Source organism: Bacillus rossius, chromosome 3 (genome assembly GCF_032445375.1).
Source record: "Bacillus rossius redtenbacheri isolate Brsri chromosome 3, Brsri_v3, whole genome shotgun sequence".
Classification (NCBI taxonomy): domain Eukaryota; kingdom Metazoa; phylum Arthropoda; class Insecta; order Phasmatodea; family Bacillidae; genus Bacillus; species Bacillus rossius.
The window spans coordinates 113983358-114010725 of NC_086332.1; the positions used below are offsets into that span (position 1 = coordinate 113983358).

The 27368-nt window shown below is 34.7% G+C and overlaps 1 protein-coding gene across 1 annotated transcript in view; it reads left to right on the top strand.

The window, feature by feature from the left end:
- LOC134531490 (thyrostimulin alpha-2 subunit) overlaps positions 1-27152 on the top strand; it is a 111605-nt gene extending 84453 nt beyond the window's left edge. Inside the window, exons 3-4 of the mRNA XM_063367199.1 lie at positions 12288-12463; positions 24716-27152. Coding sequence (XP_063223269.1) covers positions 12288-12463; positions 24716-24808 — 269 coding nt within the window. The 3' untranslated portion in view covers positions 24809-27152. The remainder of the gene's footprint in view (positions 1-12287; positions 12464-24715) is intronic.
- The last annotated feature ends 216 nt before the right edge of the window (positions 27153-27368 follow it).

Below are 27368 nucleotides of genomic sequence, written 5' to 3' on the forward strand. Positions count from 1 at the left end.
GTAGCAGATTTAATCCCAGCCTACAGCACTGCAGAATATTATCTCTCACTAATTTCATTAACCATACTCACTGAAAATTCCTCATCACAAAAATATTCTTATAAATGTGATTACCTTACCAAATTCTGACAAGTTTATTCCAAAATTAAAGACTTTCATAATTACCTGGACAAAAAAAAGCATTCTGTCCACAGATCCTGTGAGTAGGGAAAATTAATGGCACAGCATCTCGACGCAGCTTACGGTTTCAATCAGAACGATTTAATTCAAACTGATGACTGTCGAAGTGGCACTGGAAAACAAAATATTAATACTAACATCATTTACAAGTGGCTTTTTTAAAATAATTTTCTTCGCAAATCAAATTTCTAAATTTGAATTATTACATTAATCAGGGAATAATTAATTGAATATATGCAAGAAATGTATACTTTCTGTGACACCAAGGTCAAAAAATAATAAGTACTTGTGGCAGCTGAAGACTAAGAACTATGAATTGCTACTGTGAAATTAGCCTGTTATTTTCTTTCAGTATATAACTTATTTCATGTTCTTGAAAGCATTCTTCAAAATAATCCCATTAAGTTTTCATTTGTGTGGCTATGCCAGTGTTCCAACTCATTTTGTAACATTTTGTCACATTGAAGAAGAACACTTCCATGTGCAACTGTCCTTAACCTAACCTAAATTATAATATTTTTAACTACTACTGTATAGGTAAGCATTTCAAAATTATTTCTGCAAATAACTAACCCAATATTTATTATGGGAGCAACAAGCGTACTTTTATTTCAATACAACCAACTATATATCAATTTAAACATTTTGTTAATTAACGAAAATAATAATAAGGCAGCTAAATATATATTTTTTTGTATTTTGTATACATTCACAAGTTAGAAAAATGTAAAAATAACATCATCTTATAGACAAAATTGAGCTACGTGACTATTTTGTGAACATAACATGCCAATTTGCCAAATGGAAGACTTTCTTAAAGGTTTTTTTTTCTCTCACAGAAAATTGATATTCCCTAACCCTGCAATTTTCCTGGTCATCATGAAACATCACAAGAGAAGTATTATTACAAATAGGCTATATTAAGTTAAGCAAAATAATTAATGCAAAGCATTGTAGCAATCAATATTTGCCATAGCAGAAGCCTAAAAAATTGATACAGCACTACAATTTTATTTATAATATAAGCCTATTTACAGCTCACATTACAGATTCTTGGCATTAGTCACACACTGCACACGTAGCCTACAAAATAAATGTGATTAAATAACAACATAAAAGTGTAATTAAATTACGTCGTAAGAATTACATGGAAGGTGTGTCTATATAGATGTATAAATTGGTACGAAAGTTAACAAATGTAGCTTGTCTATCTACATACGTTTACAGTTTGATTAATGAACATAAGGCCAATAAAGGCCTATTGCCATGCACATTGAGACACGGCGATCAGTCTATCTATATATATAAAAATGAAACCCGTTTTCCTTGGTCACGGCATCACGCGTGAACGGCTGGACCGATTTCACTAATTTTTTTTTTTGTTGTGTTTGCTATGGTCAGGAGAAGGTTCTTATGAAAGAAAAAACAAGAAAATTGTGCGGAAAATTAGAAAATTTAAGAATAATGAATTCCTATTTCCCTTGGTCACGCCATCACGCGTAAATGACTGAACCGATTTCACTAATTCTTTTTTTGTTGTGTTTGTTATTGTCACGAGAAGGTTCTTATGAAAGAAAAAATTTCACGGAAAATTAGAAAATTTAAGAATACTGAACCACCATATATAAAATTATTTCCAAACTAACCCAACACTTTGTACAATATAAATATTTTTAAAGTAACCTTATGACGTTTGACATAGAATTGACAGAATGTTTGCTGCAAATATCTTCAAAGAGGATGTAAAGAAACTGTATCGTTTAGGAAATATTTATCAACATTAACGTTTTACTACATATTGTACCGGTACATTCGGTACAGAGCTGCTGGCGCAGGCTATTCTGGCTGTGTACATTCTGCCTAGGCCATTGTCATGCCATAATTCGTTATTACTGTGTTGCAGTTTAAAAATAGAAAAACAAATCAATACATTATGTAAACATTTTCTATGTTTGTTTTTGTGTGATATACTTACTTATAAAGAAGAATACAACCGTTTTCTTTAATTTACAGTTGAATTTTCATTTTTGAACTTTTTTAATGTAAATTTATGTCGTTTGACATATAATTGTTTTAAAGACTAAGAAGATTTTTGTGGAATTATTGAATCCTATGGAATAAACACTATTTCGACAGTATATATTTTGTTTTTTATTTAATTAAATTAGTAAGATCCTTTTCAGTTATAGTGATACCAGGGAATTATGGATTCATTTTTATATGGAGGATATTATAGATTCCAGTTCAAATTGAATAGGTACTCATACCTAAGATAGGTCAGCTATACAAAATAAAGTAGTGCATCATTGCTACGCTAAGGCGGTACGAAGTTCGCCGGGTCAGCTAGTGTAAAATAAAATTAATATTGATTTTACCTCACAAATTCTGTGGTGTACTTTTCTCTTCCAGTCTTTACGTCGTATATAAGCTTCTCGAGTAGAACTTCTTTTTTTTTGTCTGACGGAAAACGTATTAGACGGCAATTAAAGATGTGTGGCTGCATTACACAACAAAGCATATTTGAGGCATTGCTAAAACTTACTGGGAAAACGCTCAAAACAGCGAACGTCATCCACAAAAGCGAACCACCATGTTAGATTGACGCGATTGACGTCATACCTCCAAACAACGCACAGCAACTTTCTGATTGGCTGTTCCGCATCCATAAGCGAAGAACGGGGTGAGAATACGCATTCTATATAGGTTACTCTAACAAGAACGAGACTAACATGCCCCTAGTGCGCAGAACTCGAACCAGACAGGAGAAGAGGAACTCGGAAAAGTGGGAGGTGGAAGGGAAAGGAGGGGAAACAGCGGAGTGGCGGACTTAGGTCCACGCGCGATACATGATTTGAATTTGCGCTGCAACCAGAATCTATACTTTAACTGATATTCCACATAATGGTAAATATATATAATCTTTTAGATTTCAAAATAAGCCTACCAAGTTTGAATCTGTACGTCAGTGATGAAATTGAAAATTAATATATTGTAATCTGAGATTCTTCAATTACTTTTCAATGTATCTTTATGACAGCATAATGCCTAATAGTTGTTGAATGAATATGTATGTTAGTATTAAAATTTCCTTGAAAAACACTACCCACTAATGGATTTTAATGGCTTCTTTCCAATTCTTTTAATTTAAAAATGCAATTTTTCGACACATAGCTACTAAATATATCGCAAGAAATCATACATATCCCATGCACATGATTTAATTAAATTATCTGCATAAAGCCAGAGCTTTGGTCAACAACAATTTTTTAATTGTACTAAGCCCAATTTATTTTTATTCGCTCTTTTTGAACGTTTCACATTTCGTTTGATCATCATTCTAAAAATATTGTTTTTTTCCTAACTAAATTTATAGGTGTTAACTGTTTCATAAGCATGGTAGGGATTTGCCGCGTTATAATTTACTGGAAATTTCACCTGTTAATTAAAAAAAAACAGTTCCATCGCGCATCAGTTGTTTTGTGCCCGTTATCGACGGGATTTGAAAAAGCTGGTCGACAGAGAAATATTGAAATAGCCGAGCGCGCGCGCTGTGCACTGGAACAAAGCGGCGGGCCGCGCGAAGGGCGGCGCGCGATTGAACAGAACTGCAAAGCCGTCCACGCGGTTTTAACGACTCGCTCCCGAGCGCTTGGGGGGGGGGGGGGGGGGGATGGTCTTGTTAGGGTGGGGGAGGGGGAGTAAAGGTCCTTTGGTAGAGGACGCAGGAACGTCAACAGTACTCTGTTCGCGCTCTAGAAAACTCTGCCATTTTCTCTCTCTGGTACGAGTTTTGTTTTGTCATTTCTTATCAGCTGTGTTTCGAGAGATTTGTGGAAGGCATTTAGAGGATAATATCTCTGCGGCGCGAACCAATTATACGGGATTTGTTACTCTAAATGTGAGTTTTTTTTAATGGATAGGTGACCAAGTGTGTTTGATCAGTTAATAAGTATATTTTGTTTTAAGTAATCTAAATGATTGAATCTAACAAGATTAATAATGAAGTGTAAAAAGAATAAAGCAAACACATATGGTTTATTTTTCAGGAAAATTATGCAGATTTCTCTTTGCTGATGTTTCTTTAAGGTTGTGCCACAGTGCCCGAGCTTTGTAGTGGGGCTGCCGCCTAAAGCTTCCAACAACAGGCGGCATACGGACTGTCTACATGACAGGGGGTGCCTAGCGTCAAAATGAAGTGTGTTTGGGGAAGAAAGCTTTCTCATGACACGATCGAATCACAGAATAGCATAACCTTTCTTAACAAGAAGCTTATAGCGGTTTTGTTCCCCATAATTCCAGCCCCTCGTCTACGTTGTGGGGGATACGTTAGTAGTTATAGGTATACATAGTTCATTCTAGGGAGCCGAGAGCCAACCCCCATCTTGATGACCTTGACCCTTGCCCCAATTATTTTTGGTTTTCTTTAACTTTCAGTCATTTTGTTTTCTATATAACTTTACTCCATCGTGAAGTAAAACATTTTTTATTTTTTATTTTATTTTATTTTCTAGAACAAACCTTGAACTTGAATTCTGTAGTTTTGGTTTTTCTAGAAATTACCATTATATTTAATTCCACCATTCATTTTTTTTAATTTCTAGAACCTTCCACCAACTTTAGTTCAGCCATTTTATTTTATAGTACTTATCACCAGTTTTTTTTTTAAATCTGTAATTATTAACCTTAAAAATTTGTGAATAATTCTAAAATTCATCAAAAAATCTTTTACTAATGAGATGATTGATTCGATCGATTTGCGTCCTTGGTTGGATCCTTGGTCTGTGCTTAAAGTAATTAAAGCTTAAAATATTTATTAAAATTTATTTTCCCATTACCTTTCCACGAGTTTATTAATAATTCTCACTACAAAAAAATTACTATATATAAAAGAAAACTGTCAGGCCAATTTGACATATTATCTTTAAATAATCAGCCCTGACTAAAGACTTGACTACGTAAATTCATTTAGGACACATATTCGGGAAAAATGACACACAACAGACAGACATTAAACGAAAAGGATATACAACCGACACACATACAACGATAAAGGATCCACAATGGACACACATTCAACGAAAAGGACACACGCTTGAAAACACTCGACCAAAATGGCACACAACGAACACACATTCTGCAAAGTAATCGTCTGCTAATGAATCTTTTTTTATGCCTGAATTCCTCCTGATAAAAAATAATTGTAAGTACTGGTTTGGTAACAGAAATTCACGAATCAAACGAAAATATAAATAAAATTACTTGTCTGGTTACAAAAAATTACATGCAAGGATAATTTTCTCAGGAATAACCAGAATCACTTGGAGAATACCAGCAGAAGTCTCGTCAGGAATAACCAGCAACACCCGGAGAAAACCAACAAAATATTAGCATAAATGATCATGAGCACTTGGAGAAATTACAGGAATAATCAGGAGCACACAGAGAAATAAAATAAAATATTGACAGGAATAATAAGAAGCACAAGAAAAAAACCAACTCAGGTCTTGCTAAATCAAGATCAGTGAATCACAAATTTTTTATTTTAAAAATCAAAAATTAAAACCATTCTGGCTTGTGCTAGAACTCTATCCTTGCTGAAAAAAAGAGTTCACAAGATGGCTGCCTCCAGCAGACGACATCAGTCTGGCTAACATGTGAGATTCGAAAAATGTGGTTGTGACATCAGATTAAAGATGTCGGCTGTGACGTTAGGATTTAAGATGATGGCTATGACATTAGGATTAAAGATAGCGCTCGTAACGAAAATTGCAAAGTTCTAGAATCCAAGATGGCGGGAGTAACGAAAAGTGCAACGATGATGTCATACATAGGGGCATGCAGATTTCGCGAAAAGATTTAAAGACTCGATGAAAGTTAAAACACTGTAGCACCGTCTGTGTTTCGTGATTGGGTGAGTTTCTCCCAGGTACACGTCGATTGTAGCAACACCAATCACAGTGATTCAGTGCGGAAGTAAACGCGACCTGAGTGGCTCGGTCAAACAAGGCAACGACTTCTCTCACAGACGGCCGCCAATCACAAGTAAGAAACCACAGGTGTGGGTATACCTTGTTGCAGTCTAATAAGTGTTCAGATCTTTTGGCGAAAAGTGCCTGCCCCTAGTCATACACATCCATGATGGCAGGCGTAACGAAAAGTACAACGTTCGGGGAGTGGGATGTTTGATATCAAGATGGTGGAATCCAAGATGGCGACTGAAGTCAAACTTTAGGTCAGAGTCAAGGGTCAATGTCAAAGGTCAAAATCAAAGGTCAAGTTTATCCAAAATGGCCGCTGTGATATCATCGGAGATGTAAATTTCAAGACACCAGACACTGCCACTAAAAACACAGCCTGGAACCTGTTTCAGGAGCACCTTATACTAAAATAATGTCAAATTACGAGACATAAAATAAGATATATAAGGTATGTAACATGCACATCTAGAAGTACGTGATAAACACGTGTTGGCGTGACATGGTTATCGCGTTACATTTTTAACACTTTAATCTGTGTTAGACAAGAAAGCTGAGACTTTGTTGGTTTTTCTACTGTTCAAGCTACATCTTATATAAATTAATTTCTCATGTTAATCTGAAACAATGTATAACTATAAAAGTGAAATATTTTTTGAAATGACTCGAAGGGTTCAAGAGTTAACTTCTTGCAAACAAGCAAAACACACCCCCATATTTTATAATATAAGTATAGATGACACACACACACACGACACATCAATAGTGAGGAAGGAGCTGTGTTGACGTAATACTGTTTGAAGAGAAGTGAGGCAGTGATCTGACTCCAGCGTTCAGCGGCTGGGGAGGCGAGGATGTGGCCTCAAAGCACGTAATAATTGTTCTCTTTCACGAGGCGCCGGTAATGGCTACCTCCTCATTCCTCCCACATCAAGAAGACTCTGATTACCTCCGATACTGCACCGAGACGACAAAGGCGCTCGGCAACGTAGTACATGTCGCAGGGAAAATACATCCTTTAACACGCGTCATTTGCGAAAATTTCTATATCAATAGCCTTTTTATATAAGCATCGAAACATAATTAAATTCAAACTTTACTTCATTTAAATTACATTATAATTTTTTTGTAGCGATATCAATCACTTAGGGATTTAAAGGTAAGTTTTCTCTCTGAGTGACAGTTATGGATCTCAAACCACTCTCTCACTAAACTAATGCTTCAAAGCCAACTAGGTCTATAATTTTACTACAAGTATAACTGACTGCTACAATGTAGTTCCGGTGTATTTAACTCATTCTATCACATATACATTTCGACGCAAACTTAACTTCGAATTTCAATATTAAGACAGAACCTATACATATTTTGACTTGCGGTAAAAAACAAAACATGATGTGGTGCGTTTAATTCCTTTGGGGTCCCAAACTTTTCTGATATTGTCACTAAGTAAATACTTGAGTATCAGTAACAAAGAACTTTAAATAATTCAGTAGATTACATTTAAGGGGAAAATAATTTAAGATATGGTCTGAGTGTAGAAGAACAACAATTTTGACAAGTAAACAGAAAGTAGCTCAATGTAGCTTGGCATTCAAACACATCTTCCGTAGATTATATTACTAATAATTTCTTACTGATTTTGTAGTCGTTTTATTGCATGTACTAAATCATAAAGGTACTTGATTACTTGGTTCTCACGTGAAGGCTTCGTCAGTAGCCGCAAGTGCTAAGGCGTGAAGTTCATGGAGCGATGTTCCGCACCTCAACTCCAGCACGACTCATAATTAGTTATGAGCACTGAACTATTGTTCAAGTAGTTTCAGAGTGCAATGTTATCTGCGCATGTAACATCGCATTAAGGCTTTCTGTTCATAACTATTAACGTTAACCATATCCGTCCACTTAACTGAATCCAAGGAATTACGGCTCAAGGCAACTCAGTGGTAACACACTGGACTACTGCTGCCTTAGTAGCCCTTGATTTCCATCTGTAACGACTTCTGTATCGAAGTGACGTTAAACGCAACCGAAACAGTAACTGCAAACTCTCTTTTTTTAATTTAAGATTGTTACGGCCTTTGTTATTTTTCTGACAATCTTCACATTCCAATTAACGCTACATGTATTAATCTGACTAAAGACAGATAATTTATGCATATGTCCAGGTGAATGCGGAAATTTTGTTAAGGGGGATTTAAATAATTATATTCTGTGTTCAAAAAACTTACATTATCATTGAAACTAACATGCTGACATTTGGCCCTACAGAAATAGCCTTTTTTGACATCCTGCCAGTACTTCATTTGCTTTTATTTCCTCCTCGTTATGTGTAAAAATCAATGTCAAGCCATTTAATCACTTTTACCCCCCCATAATACTTCTCGAATACATTTTAGATGATGTAGCGTAGAGAAGGAATGTTTTAACGTTGAAAATGTTACTGGTATTAAGCAAAAGAGTTTTTTCTGCTTACGAGTATTGAACATGTTGACAATTGAAATAGAATCAGTTGGCACGAGGCGAAAGTTTTATGCTCGAGGTAATTAACTCTTTGGATTTTTAGTTGATTAAAATAAGACTCTGGTTATGTATCAATGTTCTACGTCTACAGGTTCACATCATCATACACTATGGCTTGTATGTCTTCGTCTGTAGTTAGTACTATGTTATTAACTAACAAATTTTTGCATTGATTTTAGAATTTCTTTAGGGCTTTGAAATCTATCTATGAGTTGCCTGATGAAAAATTCAATAAAAGGAAGGAAAAAAAAAACAATCAATCTAAAATACTCTTCAAGATTGTTTGTCTCGATGTTCGTTGTATATTTTAATAACCCTGTGGTCCTTGTAATTTGCAGTGTGACTCCAGCACTATTTGCAACATTTTAAAATACTTGGTGTTGCGCGTGTGCACACCTACCAGGCATTGCATTTTTTCATTTAAAATTTGATACTAGCATTTATCAAAACAACGTGTGTTTTTGTTTTCCTCTATTATTTGTGATGAACCAGTATTAACTCCTACTTCTAAGCCTTTAGCAGAACTTTAGACCATAAGTCTTGTATATTATACTCAAAAAGTCTTGCGTCACTCATATTGAAAGCATGCTATATACTATTAACAGATTTTCTGGTTATGTTTTGAACGATAACATCTAGCGCAACCTATGCTGAAACTTTAATTTTATTATAAATTAATTTTATTTACCGTTGGTCACTGACTGGAAAGACAACATTCCGATATACAAACCGCGATACTCTATGTATGCATGCTCTTTGGATTATTTATGGCATTTTAAACCCAGAGCTTATAGACTGAGTTGATACTGTACCATGTATTAGTTTGCGGGTCAATACCAGTACTTTATGAACACGTCAGGATAAATTGACTATTTCCTGTATTTTGTAAATGTCAATGTCATGGTTCATATTGCGCACTGATTGGATGTGCCCTTGACGGTACCAAGTTTAAATGAAGGTTACAGCTGTTTATAATTGTTAGGTAGGAAAAGTTTGAAAGTAATATTTACAACAATGTGAATTTTTAAAATTAGAATAGAGACTTGAAGGCTAAGAGTTAAGCCTTTTGTACGTTAGCTCTGCATTAAGAACATACTATCAACAATATGTTGAATTTCTATTTTGCTTCCTACAAGAGGAACGAGATAGAACGAGTCTCTTATGAGTTTAGAAAATAGATCGTGTTCAACGACACCAGTCTTTAAATTCAGTGTTCAAGATTTGCATTTGTGTTTCTGGTAAGCCAAGTTGGATATATGGTGGATTTTGTAACGAGATGTTAGTGACTGTCCTCCAGTCATAGCTACATAATTTAGCGAACTTATGGGTGAGCATTATTTGATTTTTCATCCATAATCTTTAATTAAAAATATTTTTTAAAAGTATAAATGGTAAACGTTTTAATTCCAGTTGTAGAGAAAGATTTCTATACCTCTAATGACAGAAATCTAGTTGTTGAGAAGATTGATTAAAAATCTTATGAATACCTATCCTGAGAATACATACGATTTTAGTGCCTTTTACCCAAGCCCTATTTAAGTTGATATATGGTTTGATTACATATGTGCCCGCCCTATAGGCTATCTACATTGTGATATTATTTATGTATGTAATATTTGTTAATTTTGAATACGATCATAATTCTTACTGTAAGTTTATGGTTATATGGGATTATTAAAGTATTTCTTTAGTATAATGTTTTATATTGAGATTATATGTCTAGTGTTATGTGATTGTCATATGCTTAGGATCGTATGATTAAAATCATATTAAATAACAAAAAAGACATATTATTCCTCTTGTGGTTACAGTGATACTAATAAAAGGTACAAGAAAAAATTTAAATTATAAAAATTTATTCGTACAGACAAAGTAATGCGCAAGAGGAGAAATACCCATTACGTATGTACACAGAAGACTGTGTACACAAATAGTTATATATTACTACACAGCGGTTTTACATATCGAGTGGAGATCAACTGTAGGGCATTATTCTAATCAGGTTGTACGGAGTCGTACATTTTGGTTAGTTTTGTCACTAATGTGTGCACTTTTTCACTATCTGTGGTAAACTGTAGATCACATGCTTCATTAGAATTCCAGGTGATACAAAACACTTTTGAGAGATGTATTTTTTGAACTTACTTTTTTCAGTGGTGAACCGGCAAAGAAATTAGTCAGTTTAGTGCAGAGTGACTGTGTATGCAAGTGAATAAGTTGCGCACATTAAGCGATGTAGTTATTAGGCAACAATTGACGTGCAACATGTTTCTCAACATTTAGACCAACATGTTGAGCGATGACGAGGAACTTTTGTACATCAATTATGTGTATACATACAGTCTTTACAGACTGATTCCTCTTGTTTAGGAAAAAAAAATATACATACATATTCTTAGTGTTTTAATATATGTTTTTAAAGGTTTCAGTTTAAATTTGTTTTATATATAATATTATATATATAGATATAGAACTTCCACTTAAAAAATAGCAACGAGTTCGTAATGCTATAGAGAACAAACAATTTTAAATATCTTTGATACCATTTTGTTCCAACATAATTGGCCTGACTAATAAATTATAGATATTTTTAAAGTAGCAAAATTATCTTGTTATGACTATTCCTGTTTACAAAATATATTTCAGAAAAGTTTTACTACTAAAAAATTTACTTTGGCACACCAATACGCTTAATGCATCCCCGATGCTCGCAAAAAATAATACATAAGGGTGCATGTTGCCACACATGTGTCCACCATCGTGATGACTTCGGCTCGTGGCTATATCAGTTTCTGCTTGCAAACTATTAAATTTCTGTTGCGTTAATATTTCACCATCAATGCACCTAAAGAAGTAGGTACAACATCAAAATAAAATGATAATTCATGTCTAGGGGAAATGTCACAGGTACAACATTGATGGGGAGTTTACATGCGACACGATCGGTATTCCTGTTGTACGGTTAGGCCTGAGAAATCATTAGTATCATATTGTTTAACATAATTATAGTTAACCTTAAATACGTTTTACAGGTTATTTTTAAAATTAATAATTTTCATTTATATCATACTCAGCATTATTTTAAAGAATTCGGCGTTTAACTTCGTGCCCGAAGTTCGTATTATGAGTTTATTTGCAACGTGAGGACACATGAATTTGCTGGCTATTGAGGTTAGATATTTAAACATCCCTGGCGAGTACTGAAATGCTTACATGTTTAAAATGTTATTTTATATTAAAAATAATGATCTTTTTGATTGTATGAAATGTCTTGTTATTAACAATGACCGACTGCTGTAGTTAGTTTCTCCTGTGAAATAATAAATTAAGTTTATATTTGATAATTTCTCTTTCAGAATGTATTCATTTGTAAATTTGCAAGGACATTCAAAATATTGTGGAATTAAAAAAAATAAACATTTATTATAATTGACTGTGGCTAATGTGCCGTGCGCTGGGGCGGCGCGAGTGTTCTCGCTGGCGCGAGTGTTCTCGCTGGCGCGAGTGTTCTCGCTGGCGCGAGTGTTCTCGCTGGCGCGAGTGTTCTCGCTGGCGCGAGTGTTCTCGCTGGCGCGAGTGTTCTCGCTGGCACGAGTGTTCTGCTCGCAGGACACACCCGCACCATCAGCATCCCCGACTGCGTGCAGTTCCCCATCACCACGAACGCGTGTCGCGGCTACTGCGAGTCGTGGGCCATCCCCTCGGCGCTGGAGACCCTGCGAGTCAACCCGCACCAGGCCATCACGTCCGTGGGCCAGTGCTGCAACATCATGGACACGGAGGACGTGAGTACACTTGCGACCGTTTGCACCGCAGTCACCCGTTGTTACCATGATTACCGTGGCAGAGTTGCCCCGACAGCTGCAAGACCTCTGTGTGGAAACCTGGCGTGACAGTATGAACAACGTATCTGTTTAATGCATTTGCTTTCTACATTAGGACAGCAGAAATAACTTTCCTTTAGCTTAGAAAATATTTTCGTATTTATTCATTTTACACTTTTATGCGGCAAAATGAAACCCCCAGTTATTCGAATTACTTAAAAAAAATAATCGAATTTGACCCATATCCTATAATATGTATTTCAACCATTTATTATAAAATGTGTTTTTGAGCTTCACCTCTTGCCGCTAGATTATTACTCGAACTCTCACCTGTGTTATTAGTATAGAGCTGTCGGGTACTATCAAATGTTGTAGTAGGACAATATAGGAAACTCGAGCCTTTTAACATGGCGAACGCTGGCGACACCTGGCTACAGCGATCCTAGCAGCTTGGCCTAAAGAACGCCCACGAAATTCAAATTTACGTGTATTATAATAGGCGATCTCGGCACAGATTTTCTCTCGTCGTTTGAAATATTGTTGTCGTACAGTATGCTCCATACATTTCTATGTAAACATTGCATTCATAATCAAAACAATTTTCAGCAAAATTAAAAAATCTGTTGACTTAAAGATCATGAAAAATGGCCTAACTTTAAACATGACGACAAAGGGCAAACAACAAAGGACAAAGATCAAACAACTTTTAACAATGTAACATACTTAACATTAAACTTGAATTTTTGTTAATAGTTTATTTAGTTAATTATCCCGCGAGACATGGTAAAATAGTTTATTCCTAGTATAGGTGCTCATCTGAAAAAAAATAATGGTATTTTGAATGTTTGTATCCTGAAAAACACAGTGTTTTTAATGTCACTAAATTAACTAATAAACCATTAAAAAACATTTATAGCGTGTTAAATGTAGCTAACTTAACTGTATCAACTGTTAAAAACAGCGAACTATTTGTAAACTTCTTGAAATATCACAATGCTGTTTAACAGTCATCAAACAAAACGAGAGGAACTCAAAAATACTATTTTCAGACATTTATATTATTTTTTACGAGAGCGAAAACTCTATATTATTACCATTTAACATTTCGAAATTAAAAAAACTATTATATATAAACAAATTAACGTTTAAAAGCATAAAATGCTTCAGATATATAAATGAGATTTGTATCTATAAAGGTTGTAGGCTATATACACTTTTTTCACAATCAGATGAAGACAGTATGGCAGTTGTGTCAAATTTTACCAAGAAGTATCCAAATTCAGTTCAGTTTCAGGGGGTTAAAGACAATGGGAGTGGTTTTTAGGAATGTTATGTAGGCTGAGACATTTCATCAAGTTTGCAATAAAACTTTAAATTTGTATAAAAGACATGCAAACAAACATAAACTTTATTTATATTTATGCATCTAAACATATTCCGTATACCCAATAAACAATTTCGAATTTTTTTATATTTTTATTGTAAGTAAACAATTAATATTATATGCCTACCTACTGTATAATAACCAAACCAGTGGACTGGGCTATGTATTTAAAGTTATTATTATAACATTTACTTAAACAATAACAAGTAATAATATAATTTACTTTAACAATGGTGTTAAAATGTAGTAATGAATCATAATGAAAATGTAAAAATTAGAATTGCATTGGATTTGAATCCGAGTACTTTTGGTTATCAACCACTGCTAACCACATATATAACAAATTATTGTAAAATATTGTGTTATTAACTTTGTAATACTTAAATTATAACGTATTTTTAAAGTTGTGTTTTTTTGTGTGATTATTACTATTTATAAAATGTATTCCAGATCATTTTCACTATCACAGAGATTTATTTGGCACACCGATAAGCTTAATATGTCCCCCGGTGTTCATGTAAGCGGATATCGGTTAATTACGGCATACGAGAACCACTTCCACAACGATGCGCCTAAAGAATTTAATGAAATTTTAAATTCAATAATTACTTTGAGTAGTTAGCAACATTTTAATTGTTGCAACCATTGACAGAAATTTTACGGCTATAATAAATAACTACAACTACAGAAAACCTGGAAAAACATATATTTAAAATAGCTAAATAACCTTGTCACAAATGCACTTACACTGTAGGATCAGGCCCTGCCACTAGAATGCGTTGAGAACAACGTGTCTCCCGTTTTTTTTGACGTCTTTCGTATATTAATCTACTACAATATTTAGTATTAGTCTCCAGAGTGTTTGCGGTAACATACGTTCCATTCACCCCGCGTCACACGTACATTCAATCCACGTTCGTTTCTTTAACTGTCGTACAGGTAAAGGATAGATAAATCAGGTGTGTTAGATAAATAAAGTTCTTGCAAAAATTCGTTCTTTATTTATTTTATGGGAGTGTACGTTTTCGGACTTCTAGATAATCGTAACTAAACTGAAAGTTTTTTAAATTAGTTCAGCAACATTACAAATTTTTAACTTGTAAACAACTCTGAAATATGTTTTTTTATATATATATATATATTGACCACGAAGTTTCACAAGCGAGCAACAAGCTTCAGATACGTTCGAAACTACGGCAATATAGATAGGTCTGGCCACTTCCCTTCATTCTTCGTCCGCTTATGTTAGTGAAACTCGTGGCGGCCTGCTAATTAGCAACGCTAGAAGTAGTTGAGCCCATTATTAACATTGTGGTACATGGGAGTTTCGTAGAAAAGTGGGCACATTAATAAAATATCTGTGTTGTTTTAAATTTAAGTTACAGTTGAGGATTTGAAATTCATCTGGAAGCTTTGTAAGGGTTAAATACATAGTAACAACTTGTAACTTTACAGCAAATGTTAGTTCAAAGTTGGAGTGTTGAGAATGCTCATTAAAAAATAACTAGGATATCCCATATTTGAAATGTTCATTGCGTATTTAAATCAATATTATTCGTTTGCTATACATTTTAATTTTCAAGCAACTTTAATTATTTGAAATGTGAATTTTTAGATATAGTTATTATTTTTTCATGTTCGTTCAGTCTTAACCTTAAGACCATCGGACAATCCTCTTAATTATGACATTTATATTTAAATGGTTCGTTTATGAATAAAAATTTTTTAAGTACATTAATTAATGGAATATATTATCTTACTTCTTTGAATAATATTTTTTATAATGTAGTTTTGACGTTGTTTATTTCGCCCAGAATGTTATTTTTGAATTTAATATCATTTTAAGACATTAATTGATGATGTTAAAATTTAAATACGGTTTTACTAAAATATTTTTTACTTTCAAGATGGGTGCCAAAAAATTTCACCCACGTAATGCTTGAAAGGAAAGCTAAAACATGTGATGGATTACTTTACAGATGGAGTTATATAAATATGGGTACACAATTGAAATAATAACATTTACAGTAGGTCGTGTGCACAAAATTTTACCGCCATGTTTTCGATCCCACTGACTCCCAATAGCGCATAGGATGGTCGTGTGCATTGGAGAAATGTCGTAAACATAGGAAGGAAATGAATAAATAATATTGTTTCTGTTACGGATTCGTAGCGCAATAACCAATGAGTGTAGCGGATGATGCAATTTTGGTGGGACTAGTGAACTGTTAATAATTTTCAATAGTATTGGGGCAAGTAATTGTCTAGGTATTACAATGCTCAGGTGAAGGTAAGTAATTCCTGCTTTAAAAATTAATTATTGATATTGCGTATAAAAATTCACTAACATCAATGTAAATAAATAATAGATAACAATATTTCCTGGGCAGAATGGTAAACTAACAATTTTTCATAATCCAAATTAATTTGCATGTAAAAAACTTTTCTTCAAAAATTACTGGTCAGATGTCGTGAGATAATCATTTGGTAGTTATATGGTTATTTTCAGGCACTACCCTCACATGTCGGATACATCGCGAAATTCCATTGGCTGGAATGAAGAGTAATATTTCAGTTGTGAACCGATTTCGCACAGGTCGTGTCCACAGTTATGCACATGGCTTGCTATGCACTCGCTTATGATCTTTAATTGTTAAATAAGCTTAGAAATCATAAAACAGTTTGTTTACTAGCATTAACGAATCCCAAAAAAGTTTCCCTTTTATTACTACGTATAAAATTAAAAATTTAATGTTTAGCAGAAACATTATGGTTTGGAGATGTAACCTTCATTACAACCAGGCGCAATACAAGAGCGAGCATTTCTCTCACCACTTCAACTTAACTGACAAATACGGAGAAATGTTCAGGCTTTGGTACGGAATAGGCATTTAAAAAAAACCAAACGAATGAAAAGATGCTAATGTGGAAAGGAATTTAAAAAAATTGAGAAGGAATTAGGAATAATATACGAAATCTCACTTAACATAATGCTAATAATGTGGCTCCACTACTACTAGTGCCGTGAGCTTCACTGAGCCGACGAGACACGCCGAGGCAAAGACCGTGCTCTGGAGTCAGAGCTAAGGTTAATGAATCTGAGGCCAGGCACCGAACTGGCCTAGGTCTGTGAGACTATAATGTTATGTCACAATACCCATCCTACTCACGCTATAGTGCACCAAAGTTTTCACACCATGAAACGCCCGGTAACAACCTGTTAAAACCTTTTATGCTGTTGAAAAATTAGATGATTAAAACTATACCATGAAACGAAACTACCATAAGGAAGTGCAGTATCCTTTAAATGGTATTTGTATCCAGACACTTGAAATATAACTTAAGCGGTTTGTAAATGGCAGTAACCCAACATGCCAGACTGGCAGACCTGCAAACATAAAACTAATTTAAGGCCGGGTTTATAAACTACACAAGGGACGTAACATCACACGACGCTACAGCAACCAGCGCAAGAAAACCACGGTCGTTTAGGAAGCACGCATGTCGCAACATGTCACCAACATTAAAACTTGAAATTGCAAAACAGTAGGAAACAAACATCTTCCTCAAGCTTCTTTTGATAATTAATGTTTTAATGAAAAAAATGAATCGCCAATAATTTGATTTAAAAGAGTAATTTGCGTTAAGTGAGTGAAAGTTTAACAAGTGTAAACATGATAAATATATATAAAAAAATCCCTTTCGGCACAGCCTACATGCGTAGGAATATTTCAAAGTACCTATTTATTCTGGAATTATTCTGGAAACTTCTATACATTTCTGGAACATTTTAAGAACTTAATATACGTACCTAACAGTTATATTATCCAATATTACAAAATTATCGTTTAAATATTTGCTCTTTTTCTATGCAACAAAAATATTACGAATACTTTTAACTCAAGGTATCCAACATTCAATAGTTTACAACGCAGCATTGCATAGTTTAGAATGAATATATTATATGCCAACTTAGGTAAATATTTATATTTTTTATCTTCAAACACTATTTTTCATCATTTGCACTATTAACTTGGTCTTATAAAACTTTTCTTTTCACCAAAGTTTTAGATGATATTAGGATGGTTTGAAATAAATTCAAACGAAATTTATACTAAGAAAGTTTCGATTTTTTAAAATTTCAACCCACGTTTTTACGGTAATAATTCGTTTGATCAAAAACTGTTTAGGCCAAAGTTTAAGATGAAGTTTAGGATTCATACAATAAATTTTAACGGTTATAATAGTATATGTATATATATATATATATTTAAAATTATTGATTATTTTTCTTTCAAACCTTGTTAATTTCACCCTTGCAGTAATGGTTGGGTAAACAAAAATTTGCCTGAGAATAGTTTTAGTCAAAATTTAGACAGTTAGACAAAAATAATAAAGAATTTGATAGTTGTATATGGTACGAAAATTATGAATTTTTTTAAAAATTCCACACTTGTTTTCTTTTTTTTTAACTCCCTGCAGTAATGGCTCATCTTATCAAAAATTATTTCAGATAAAAGTTTTATAGAAAAATTATAAGATTTAAAAAAAAATTGAACGGTTTCGATTATGTATTTACTAAGGGAGTTATAAAAATGTTTTGACTTCCAAACCTTGTTTTATACAACCCTTGCAGAAATGGTTGGTCGTATAAAAAAAAATTCGGAAAAAAATGTAGACCATATTTTTAGGGTTTACAATAAAGGAATGGATTCATATTGTAAAAGGAACATATTTTATGAATGTTTTTAAAATTTCCACCTCATTTTTTAAAACCCGTTGCAGCAATGGTTTGTCTTATCAAAAATTGTTTCAGACAAATGTTTTTGATTAAATTTATAAGATTAACGAACATTTTAACAAAATAAAAGTGTATTTACTAAGGAAGATACGAATTTTTTTATTATACCCGTTATTTTTTCAACCCCTTGCAGGAATGGTTCGTCTAATCAAAAATTGTTTCAGACAAAAGTTTTCGATGAAAAATATACGATTAATAACAATTATTTATGAATTCGATGTTGTTGCTATGAAGGGAGTTATGACCTTTTTGTCCTCCAAACCTTGTTTTTTAACCCCTTGCAGTTATGGTTGGTCGTATTAAATATTTATTCAAACAAATGATTTCGGTAGTACTCCTTCGAGTTATAATACGTCCAAAAGAATGTGATAATTTTCATATTATGGAATTTATAGCAATTTTTCTGTTTTTAAAAAAACCTTCCCCATTTCTACTATTTTGGTCGAATATTGTTCGTTAACGAATTCGACCGAGATTTTCCACTAATAGATTTTATGTATCAGTTTGGAAGTGATTTCTGAAAAATTGCGACAGTTATGGTGTCCACAAAAAGTAATATATACATACTTTTGAGTTGAAGATGGTTTTGGTGTCTATGGACCGTGAAACGAAAAACTATATAAAATTTTTCCAAAAGTCTCACAATGGTAACGGCTACAATAGGTAGTATTTCTTTTTAATCTACCTAAAAAAATATCATAAATTCTTCTTTGCATGTAACGTCTACGTCTTTAAAATTTTTCAGAACACTTTACTTTAAATATGAAATCAGAAACGTAAGCCATAAAGCAAGACTGTCCGAAGTATGCGTAGTCCATAAACCGGTTCATTCCCTTTCCTTTGTGTTCGCCCCTTAAACGATCGTTTATCTCTCAGCTCAATGTGCTCCCGCAGGACTGCTGAAACTCTCCGGCCTTACGTCGCGCTGTTCACGACGACGGTACCGCCCGGATTGCAGCGGGCTCAGACCTGGTCGTCGACTCAGCGCTCAGACGTGCGTCAGGCTGGGAGAAGAGGGACCTACTTGCACTGGGTCGTGCAGACGTCCAGGGTACAGCGACCTCGCGAGGCTGATACTGGACAATAAATATATACAATTTTGGATGAATAATTATTATCAGTTTTTTTACGTCTTTGAAATCTATATCCTAATGCCTGACACAGATACTATAGTCCAAAGCTTTTACATCATGTTTTGTCCTCGCACTCGCACACAGACTGTAATCCCCCGCAGAAAAAAATATCTTGCTATTTCACTTGGTAAACAACTATCGTAATAACTACACCAGTCCATAAATGTTGACTTAAACACATTCTCAAAGCCAAGTCCTTCGATCCCCGAGCCATTAAATATAATACAGAAACTGCATGGCAAACAGTGGCTAAATAATTGAAAAATCCAAGTCGGTAGGGCGTCATTTCCTCTTCAACTGTATTTTAAGTAGCCCGCCTAGTCAGGGTTGAAACTGTGTTAGTGCGACGCTCGCTGGTTTTTCTAGCGCAGTATCGCCTCTAAGCCCCAGGCTTTGAACTGGCGCGCAATCTGCTCTGCGTGCATAGGACAACTATGAGATTAGAGCACTAAACTTTACATTATATGGCGGTGAAATGAAGACAGAGGTGTAATGCAAGGCCCTTGGGCGCTTTCAAGAATCCTTACCGGGCGTTTCATGTCTAAAAATTATTCGGAAATCACGCGTCTTAACCCTTCTTACTCTCCTACAAATTGTATACGAAATACGGAAAATGAACTAACAATCCTCCCTCAGCGCATCTTTAAATGCTTTTCGTAAATAGACACCACTCTGGTAATGAGGGCGTGTTTTTTCCTGAAGCTCTGCACGCCGTATGTGTGCCCGCTTAGGCGGGCCTCTTGATGACCTTTTCGTCCCCAGTTTCTGAAAGAGTATACAAATAAAAAATATACAATATACATTCTCCCACAACCGATACACTGTTTTATTTTTGATAAAAAACTTTGTGGATTTGTTCTCAATTGTCACAACAGAAAAAGAAATCCGTGAACGTCATTGTGTGCAAACTCTTTTAGCGCATTTCCGGCATAACCTAAGAGCACGTAGACTTGATCCCTGTATGGAAAGCGACTGATGGCCAGTAATTGGAAGGCCGGTGCGGTAATAAGGCTTGGACAGCTCTATTCTGCTTGTCCTCGGGGCTTATTCAAAGTATATCGTTACGTCCATCGAGTCATCTCAACATCGTGTTCACTCGATAGAGTTTCTAACGACAGAAAATATCGAGAGCAAGTAAAGTGTATTCTAAGTAGGTAATCGTTAAGACGCTATAGTCGCTCGGATAAGTTCGGCTTTTAAGATTTCCTCTCCTCCTTTGAAACTTGGGAGCGGGCATAATGTTACAGTGGCAACGTATAAAATAAATATATTTATATTTACGAATATATATTTCTTATATATTATTTAAAAATGCATTCTTCTGAAACATAAATGTGTGATATCAAAATATGTAATGATATTTATAGTCATAACTTAGTTGATTGGTAGATAAAAACAATGTGTAGTTATTAACTATGTATTTCACTCACTCCCGTGATTAAAAGTTTGAGTTTACAGTTGTGGTAACTATGTGAAAGTTTGTATAACGAAAAAAAATATTTTTTTTCCTTTGCATATACGATACCGAAAGAACTAACAGAAGAACAACCAAAGCAGTTATCTACTAAAGAAACTGCTTATCAATGTAAAAATATACAAGTTTCTGTCAATTTTAACAAATTCTAAAAAAAAAAAAAATACACATGTTTATTCTAAATTTATTTAACTCTGGAATGGATATTTGATTCTTTATAATCTGTACTTAACATGTTTATATCAATTTATGTACATAGCTGAAGTTTCACTTCATGTACGCCAGTGGGATACCCTTGAATGCACAGTAATACTTCAAGATTTAAGTGTTTATTTCTGGGTTAGATGTATCAAAACTTGAAAACACTTTCACCACACAAATGTGTCGCAACATACCCAGGGTCCGGTAGAGCTGTGAACTCCAGGTGGACAGCACAGCCTCCAGGAACGTCAGGTATTGACGATGTAGAATGAGCTAAAATTACAGCTATAGACGCCAGGAACTCAGCCACAGCAGCTCCTCCAGGCTGCTGGAAAACACCTGGGGATTTGGGAGAATCTCAGCAAGGACGTATCTCTCGGATCAGGATGTAGGACGTCATCGGCGACTCGGCTGAACCTGGACTGGAGTCTCGTTAACGTCCAACGCGGAAGTTCACTACGGCTCCGGCGTTACACCGCACGTGTGACACTACAGAAGGCAGACGTCGTGAAATTTAACTGATATAGACTATTACTAATTGATCCGCTGTCGTCACGAGGTCTCATGTGCGAATCCCGTGGGAATCGGGGCCGCCCCGCACAGGAGTCGTCTGGCCCCATGTCCTGCTTCAAGCGACTAGAATCTTACATTCAAACTGAGTAAGGCATCAAAGAGAAATATTGGATGAAATAATTTCTACCTGGCTAACTGTGTTCAGATATTAATTCAAGAATAATGTGTGCCTAGTGCAGACACAGCACAAAAAGGAATTATTCAATTATAAAAATAAATTTAATTTACAAACTAGGAAAAGTGAAACCGAAAATAAGTGTTTATCAAAACTCCTAACCATGGGTAGCTCGCTGCAACACTAGGATGACTTTAGTACATTACAATAATTAAAATTAATATTTAAAAACAAATATCTGCAAAATAACCATAACAAACAACACGCAAATATTCTGAATGGTCACAAAGTAGAGATTGTTTAATGCAATAGAAGTAAAATCTAAAGTTTTTCCAGCGAAAGTGTTGGAACCACATCAAAACATTAAATAGAGTCCGAGAACCACCCACTTTAGAATGAGCTGAGCGTATGAGCTATCAAAATTGTGTTGTCAGTTTTATCACGTATTTTTAAGTTATGATTGTTTCTTTTCATAACTATTAAGGTTTACAAATTGTATTTCGGGATAGTTTGACCATAAAAAATTTTCATTTGGCACACCAATACGTATAGTTCGTCCCCTGAAATGAATGAGAATATACTGAACGGGTGTATGACATCACACACGGGTCCACTATCTTGACAAATTTGGCTCTTGGCTATAGCAGAAAAGAAAAACAGGTTCTAGTACGGTTTTAGGTAAGGCTTTGGGTATGAAAACCCAGAGCCAGAACTCTAGAACGGAGGCCTTAACGGGAGCAGATGCGCACAAATAGAAAACAAGCACGAAAACGGCCAAGGAAATGGGCTTCGTATCTTCTCAAGACGAAACTATATTTTGTAACGATTTTATAGATCGAGAATGACATCACATGAAAACTTAGAATACGAAACTTTCGAGAATGAACTATACTCGATCAGTAGGGGCATGTATTTTTTGCGAAAAGAAAAATGTGACCGCTCACTAGACTACAGTAAGGCATACCCCTTGCCAGCGATTGCCCCCTTGTGATTGGTGGCCATCTGCCCTGTTTGGCCGGGCCACTCAGGACGCGTTTGCTCCCTCACTGGATGGCTGTGATTGGTTGGCTAACAGTAGAAGTGCGCCTGAAATAAACCCAACCAACCACTAAACGCAGACGATGCTACAAAGTTTTAACACACAGCTGGTCTGGAAATCTTTTCACGAAAAGTGCATGGCCTCATTGATCAGGAAAGATCAAATTTAATTACATCGAAGGACCGAGACCGAGTAACATTCACGCAGTCGCGTCTGTCCGGGTCGGAGCTGATCGAGCAGATGCGGATGTTACACTAGACTGGTTCACGTGACCTGCGAGATATGACGTCAGGTTTTGATGCTACAGTCGCGTGAAGCGCATCTGTCTGAACAGAGCTGACAAACTTGAACTTCCGAGGTCAGACAGATCAGTCAGAACCATCAGCATCTGGCGTCATGGGCAGTGTTCACCAATGAGAAGCATGATGAGAACAATAAACTATAAAATCACGTGAAACAATATCTTGTAGGATTTCATCTTTTTCGTCTTTGGCACCATTATGTTTTATCTTTTTTCAGTAAAGTTTCTTTGAAAAGGAAAAAAAAAAATTATGAAAGTAGTACGTAGACAGGAAATTAATAGATTATCCCAAAATATACTTAAAGTACTTTGTTTCATTTTCAAGAAATATATTGATTTCTGTTAATTAAAAATTCCATTAATGTATTTTATATAAATATATCGAGTTAAGCCAAAGAAAATATCTATAGAAATCAACCGTGTTGTTCTCTATACATTTAAATGATAACCGGAGTCATAAGACAAATGACAGTGGCACAATGCACGATAAAACCAAACATCCAAACAGTCATCATGGTCGGACAGCACGAGAAGTCAGGTCAGACAGACCCGACTCGCGACTGTAGCAGGGCCAAGTCAGGCGGGACATTGTGTCCATCTGCACGACCTTACCTGCAGCGAGCTGCGTGCCTGTTCGCCTTTGTGACTGCGAGTACACTCCCTCAGTAGCACTCAGTGACGTACGAGTGACAGAGTGCTTTCAAACATACGTGTTCAGTGTAATAGAGAACACAGGTACAGTTTTATTTAATATCCATTGTTAATTATTTCTTTTTTGGAAAATGTAAATTAACTTCCTGAAACAACAGAAAATTGATTTAAAAACAGAATTGTTGATAAGATAACTATGATCCAATCCTACAATCCCCCTTTTGATCACAAAATGAATGATAAATTATAAATGTTTATAGTAAAATAGTATGTTTAGATTTACTATTATTTATTTATATTTTTGATTTCAATAAGATCATTGTTTTAAATGGTTGAACAAAAATAATGTAGAAGCCATTTCTTTAAGCAAATTATTCCTACAATAACTGTTAATAATTTTTCAGTATGAAACTTACAATAATCTTGCGCTCTTAAAACATCCCGTAATGCGTGACCAGAGTTTAGGTTAAACTGGGTAGAGACAAACTGCAAACACTGGAGAGGACTGCTGATTGCTGATGTGTTGCATTGTGTGTGGCAGGTCGAGGTGCGAGTGATGTGTCTGGACGGGACACGAGACCTCGTGTTCAAGTCTGCTAAGAGCTGCTCGTGCTACCACTGTAAGAAGGACTAACTCTGCTGCAGCTGCTGGTGAACCTCGCCTCCACTCCTACCTCTTCTGAGCTCATCATTCTCTGCTATGCGCATTCTGCCTCTGTGAAGCACACAAGGAGCAGCTCTTGCTACCATTGCAAGAAAGTCTAACCCTTGCTGCTGGTGAACGTTGTCTCCACTCTTACCTCTTCTGGGCTCATCATCTCCTGCTACGCGCATTCTGCTTTCGTGACGCTGGTTTTTACTGCAATGCCACTACGTTTCGAGAACATTATGTAACAATTCCCGCAATATGTCATTTCAGCCTTATTTAATTTTTTCTTACGATCATGTAGGAATTATCATTATCCAATAGTAAACTTTCGTTTTATTCAAATGTAAATTTCCTTGGAAATGTTTCACATATGAATTTTTCTGATGCAATGCACAACCAGTATTTTATTTATTGTGATGGCAGAATTTTATTTTTGTGTTTATAGATGATACTGCACATATTTTTTGATGATTATTACTGAAAATTTTATTTTGTTTTGAATGAAGGTAAAAGTAATCTCTATGCATTTAATATTCAGTGATTATCAGCAACAGGAATAAATAATCATGTAACTATTTGTACATCAGAGATATAAGTATAAGAAACTGTAAAAATGAATGACATCATTGAAATGAAACAAATGGGTTCGTTTAATAATTGTATTTTTTGGACTAGGATTACTGATGAGCGATGACTATCCTATTTTAATTCAAATTTGTTAATTTGGAGTTAATTTTCTTCTTTAGGTTAAGAGTCTCATAAACAAGGAATTCATTATCTGTTATACTATTTTTATATTTTTATTTAATAGCTAAACAATCAGTTATTAACACGTTTAAAAAAGAAAACAATAATACTGGTCACTCTACATGGTATCACTGCTTTTTTTTAAATATAGAATTTGGCTCACTTTAATCTCGTCTAATCCATGATGCCGTGTTTAAGCTTTCTTCAGGATCCAATCTAAGAGATGTGTAATTCTGTAGCTTTAGTCTGGAGCTGTACAGTTTAAAGTGTTGTCGTTTGAGGCGCGGTCGCGAGATAAAGACTTGCTTCCGTGAAACAGACGTTACGACCAGGAAAGGCTTGCCTCGGGGCTGTAAAGTGCTGCGACGGGTAGGAATCCTCTCCCTGAATAAAGATTCGCCTGATTGTTCTTGATTGTTTTTAACTTTGGTCTCAGAGGATGTTTTGATTGCATGATAATATTAATAAGTACAATTAAGTTCACCTTAGGCTGCCAGCCAGCTATATTGTCTATCGTAAAAAAAAAAAAAAAACAAATTCTAATATTATTTATGAATTAACTTTTTTTTTAATTTTCAACATTTCTTTCTTCAATGGTTTAGTTTTTAATAAGGCTCGTGAATATAATGAAAATAAGTGCACAAGGTTAAAAATATTTCTCCCAACCTAAGTGTGGGAGAAGTTACATTGTCCTACAGACTATCTTGCACATTTTTTTTTGTTTCGCTGTAAGTGACCATCTCAATGAATGTTATTTAGTTGGTCTGATGATGCTAATGACTATTTTGACTACGGCTTCGTTAACTACGTTTTCCATACAATTTAATTTTTTTAGGCGCCAAGACTTTTAAATACATAATCAAGGTAAAATTGACATTCCAGCTACTGTAGTGCATTTAGAGAATATAGAGAATTAAAATAAATATAAAAAATCCATATTTAATTTATTATTATACATTTGCTTTTATATAGTTACAATTAGCTAATAATATATATGTTGCAGTATCTGCTATTTAGATCTTTTTATTTCAAAGCATATAATTTATTTTTGTGTCTTCATCGCGATCACCTATTGTATTCTTCATTTAGCCTCTTGTTTTTCCTTGTTGAAAATATTTTTGATTCATTGTAAAATAGTTATCTATATTTGCAATGTAAAATGCATACTAATATAAAAAATACTCAATTTTATTTTATTGAAGTTTAAGTTTTATAAAATTGATGTTATTAGCAATAACCTGCCCTTAATAATAGTTTTTTTTATTTAAATTGTTGACATTGGCTAAACCTAAACTTCTTAATTCAAAAATATGTCTAGCATACAGTTTTAAGAGAAGTAAAACCAAAATATATACTGAAAATCATCTGATGGGCAAAAATTTCTTGCATTGTGTGTAACTGCAATCTTTCAAAACGTTTTAACGAAATGTGTTAATGTGATATTTTATCATGTGTTCATGCATGTTTCATAACACAATCACCTGTATTTAAGTATGCTTAAAGTTCTGCGTGTTAAAATGAACCTTGTTTTGAACTGACTTATGGATTTGTAAATAAATACTTTCAAAGAGCAGAAACAAAATATTGTCTTATTTCTTGTCCTTTGCACGGATGTTATCCAAATACACGTAATATTTGCAAGAGATATCTTGCTACACAAATCTAATTATAATGTTTTAAGAGCCGGGAAAATGCCGCGGTGGTATAATTGATTACTGCTGCATTGATAATTTGGCTGCTGCCTAGTAGTAGTAGATATATCATATACGGCGGCAGGGTCCAGGGCGCGGAGCCGTAA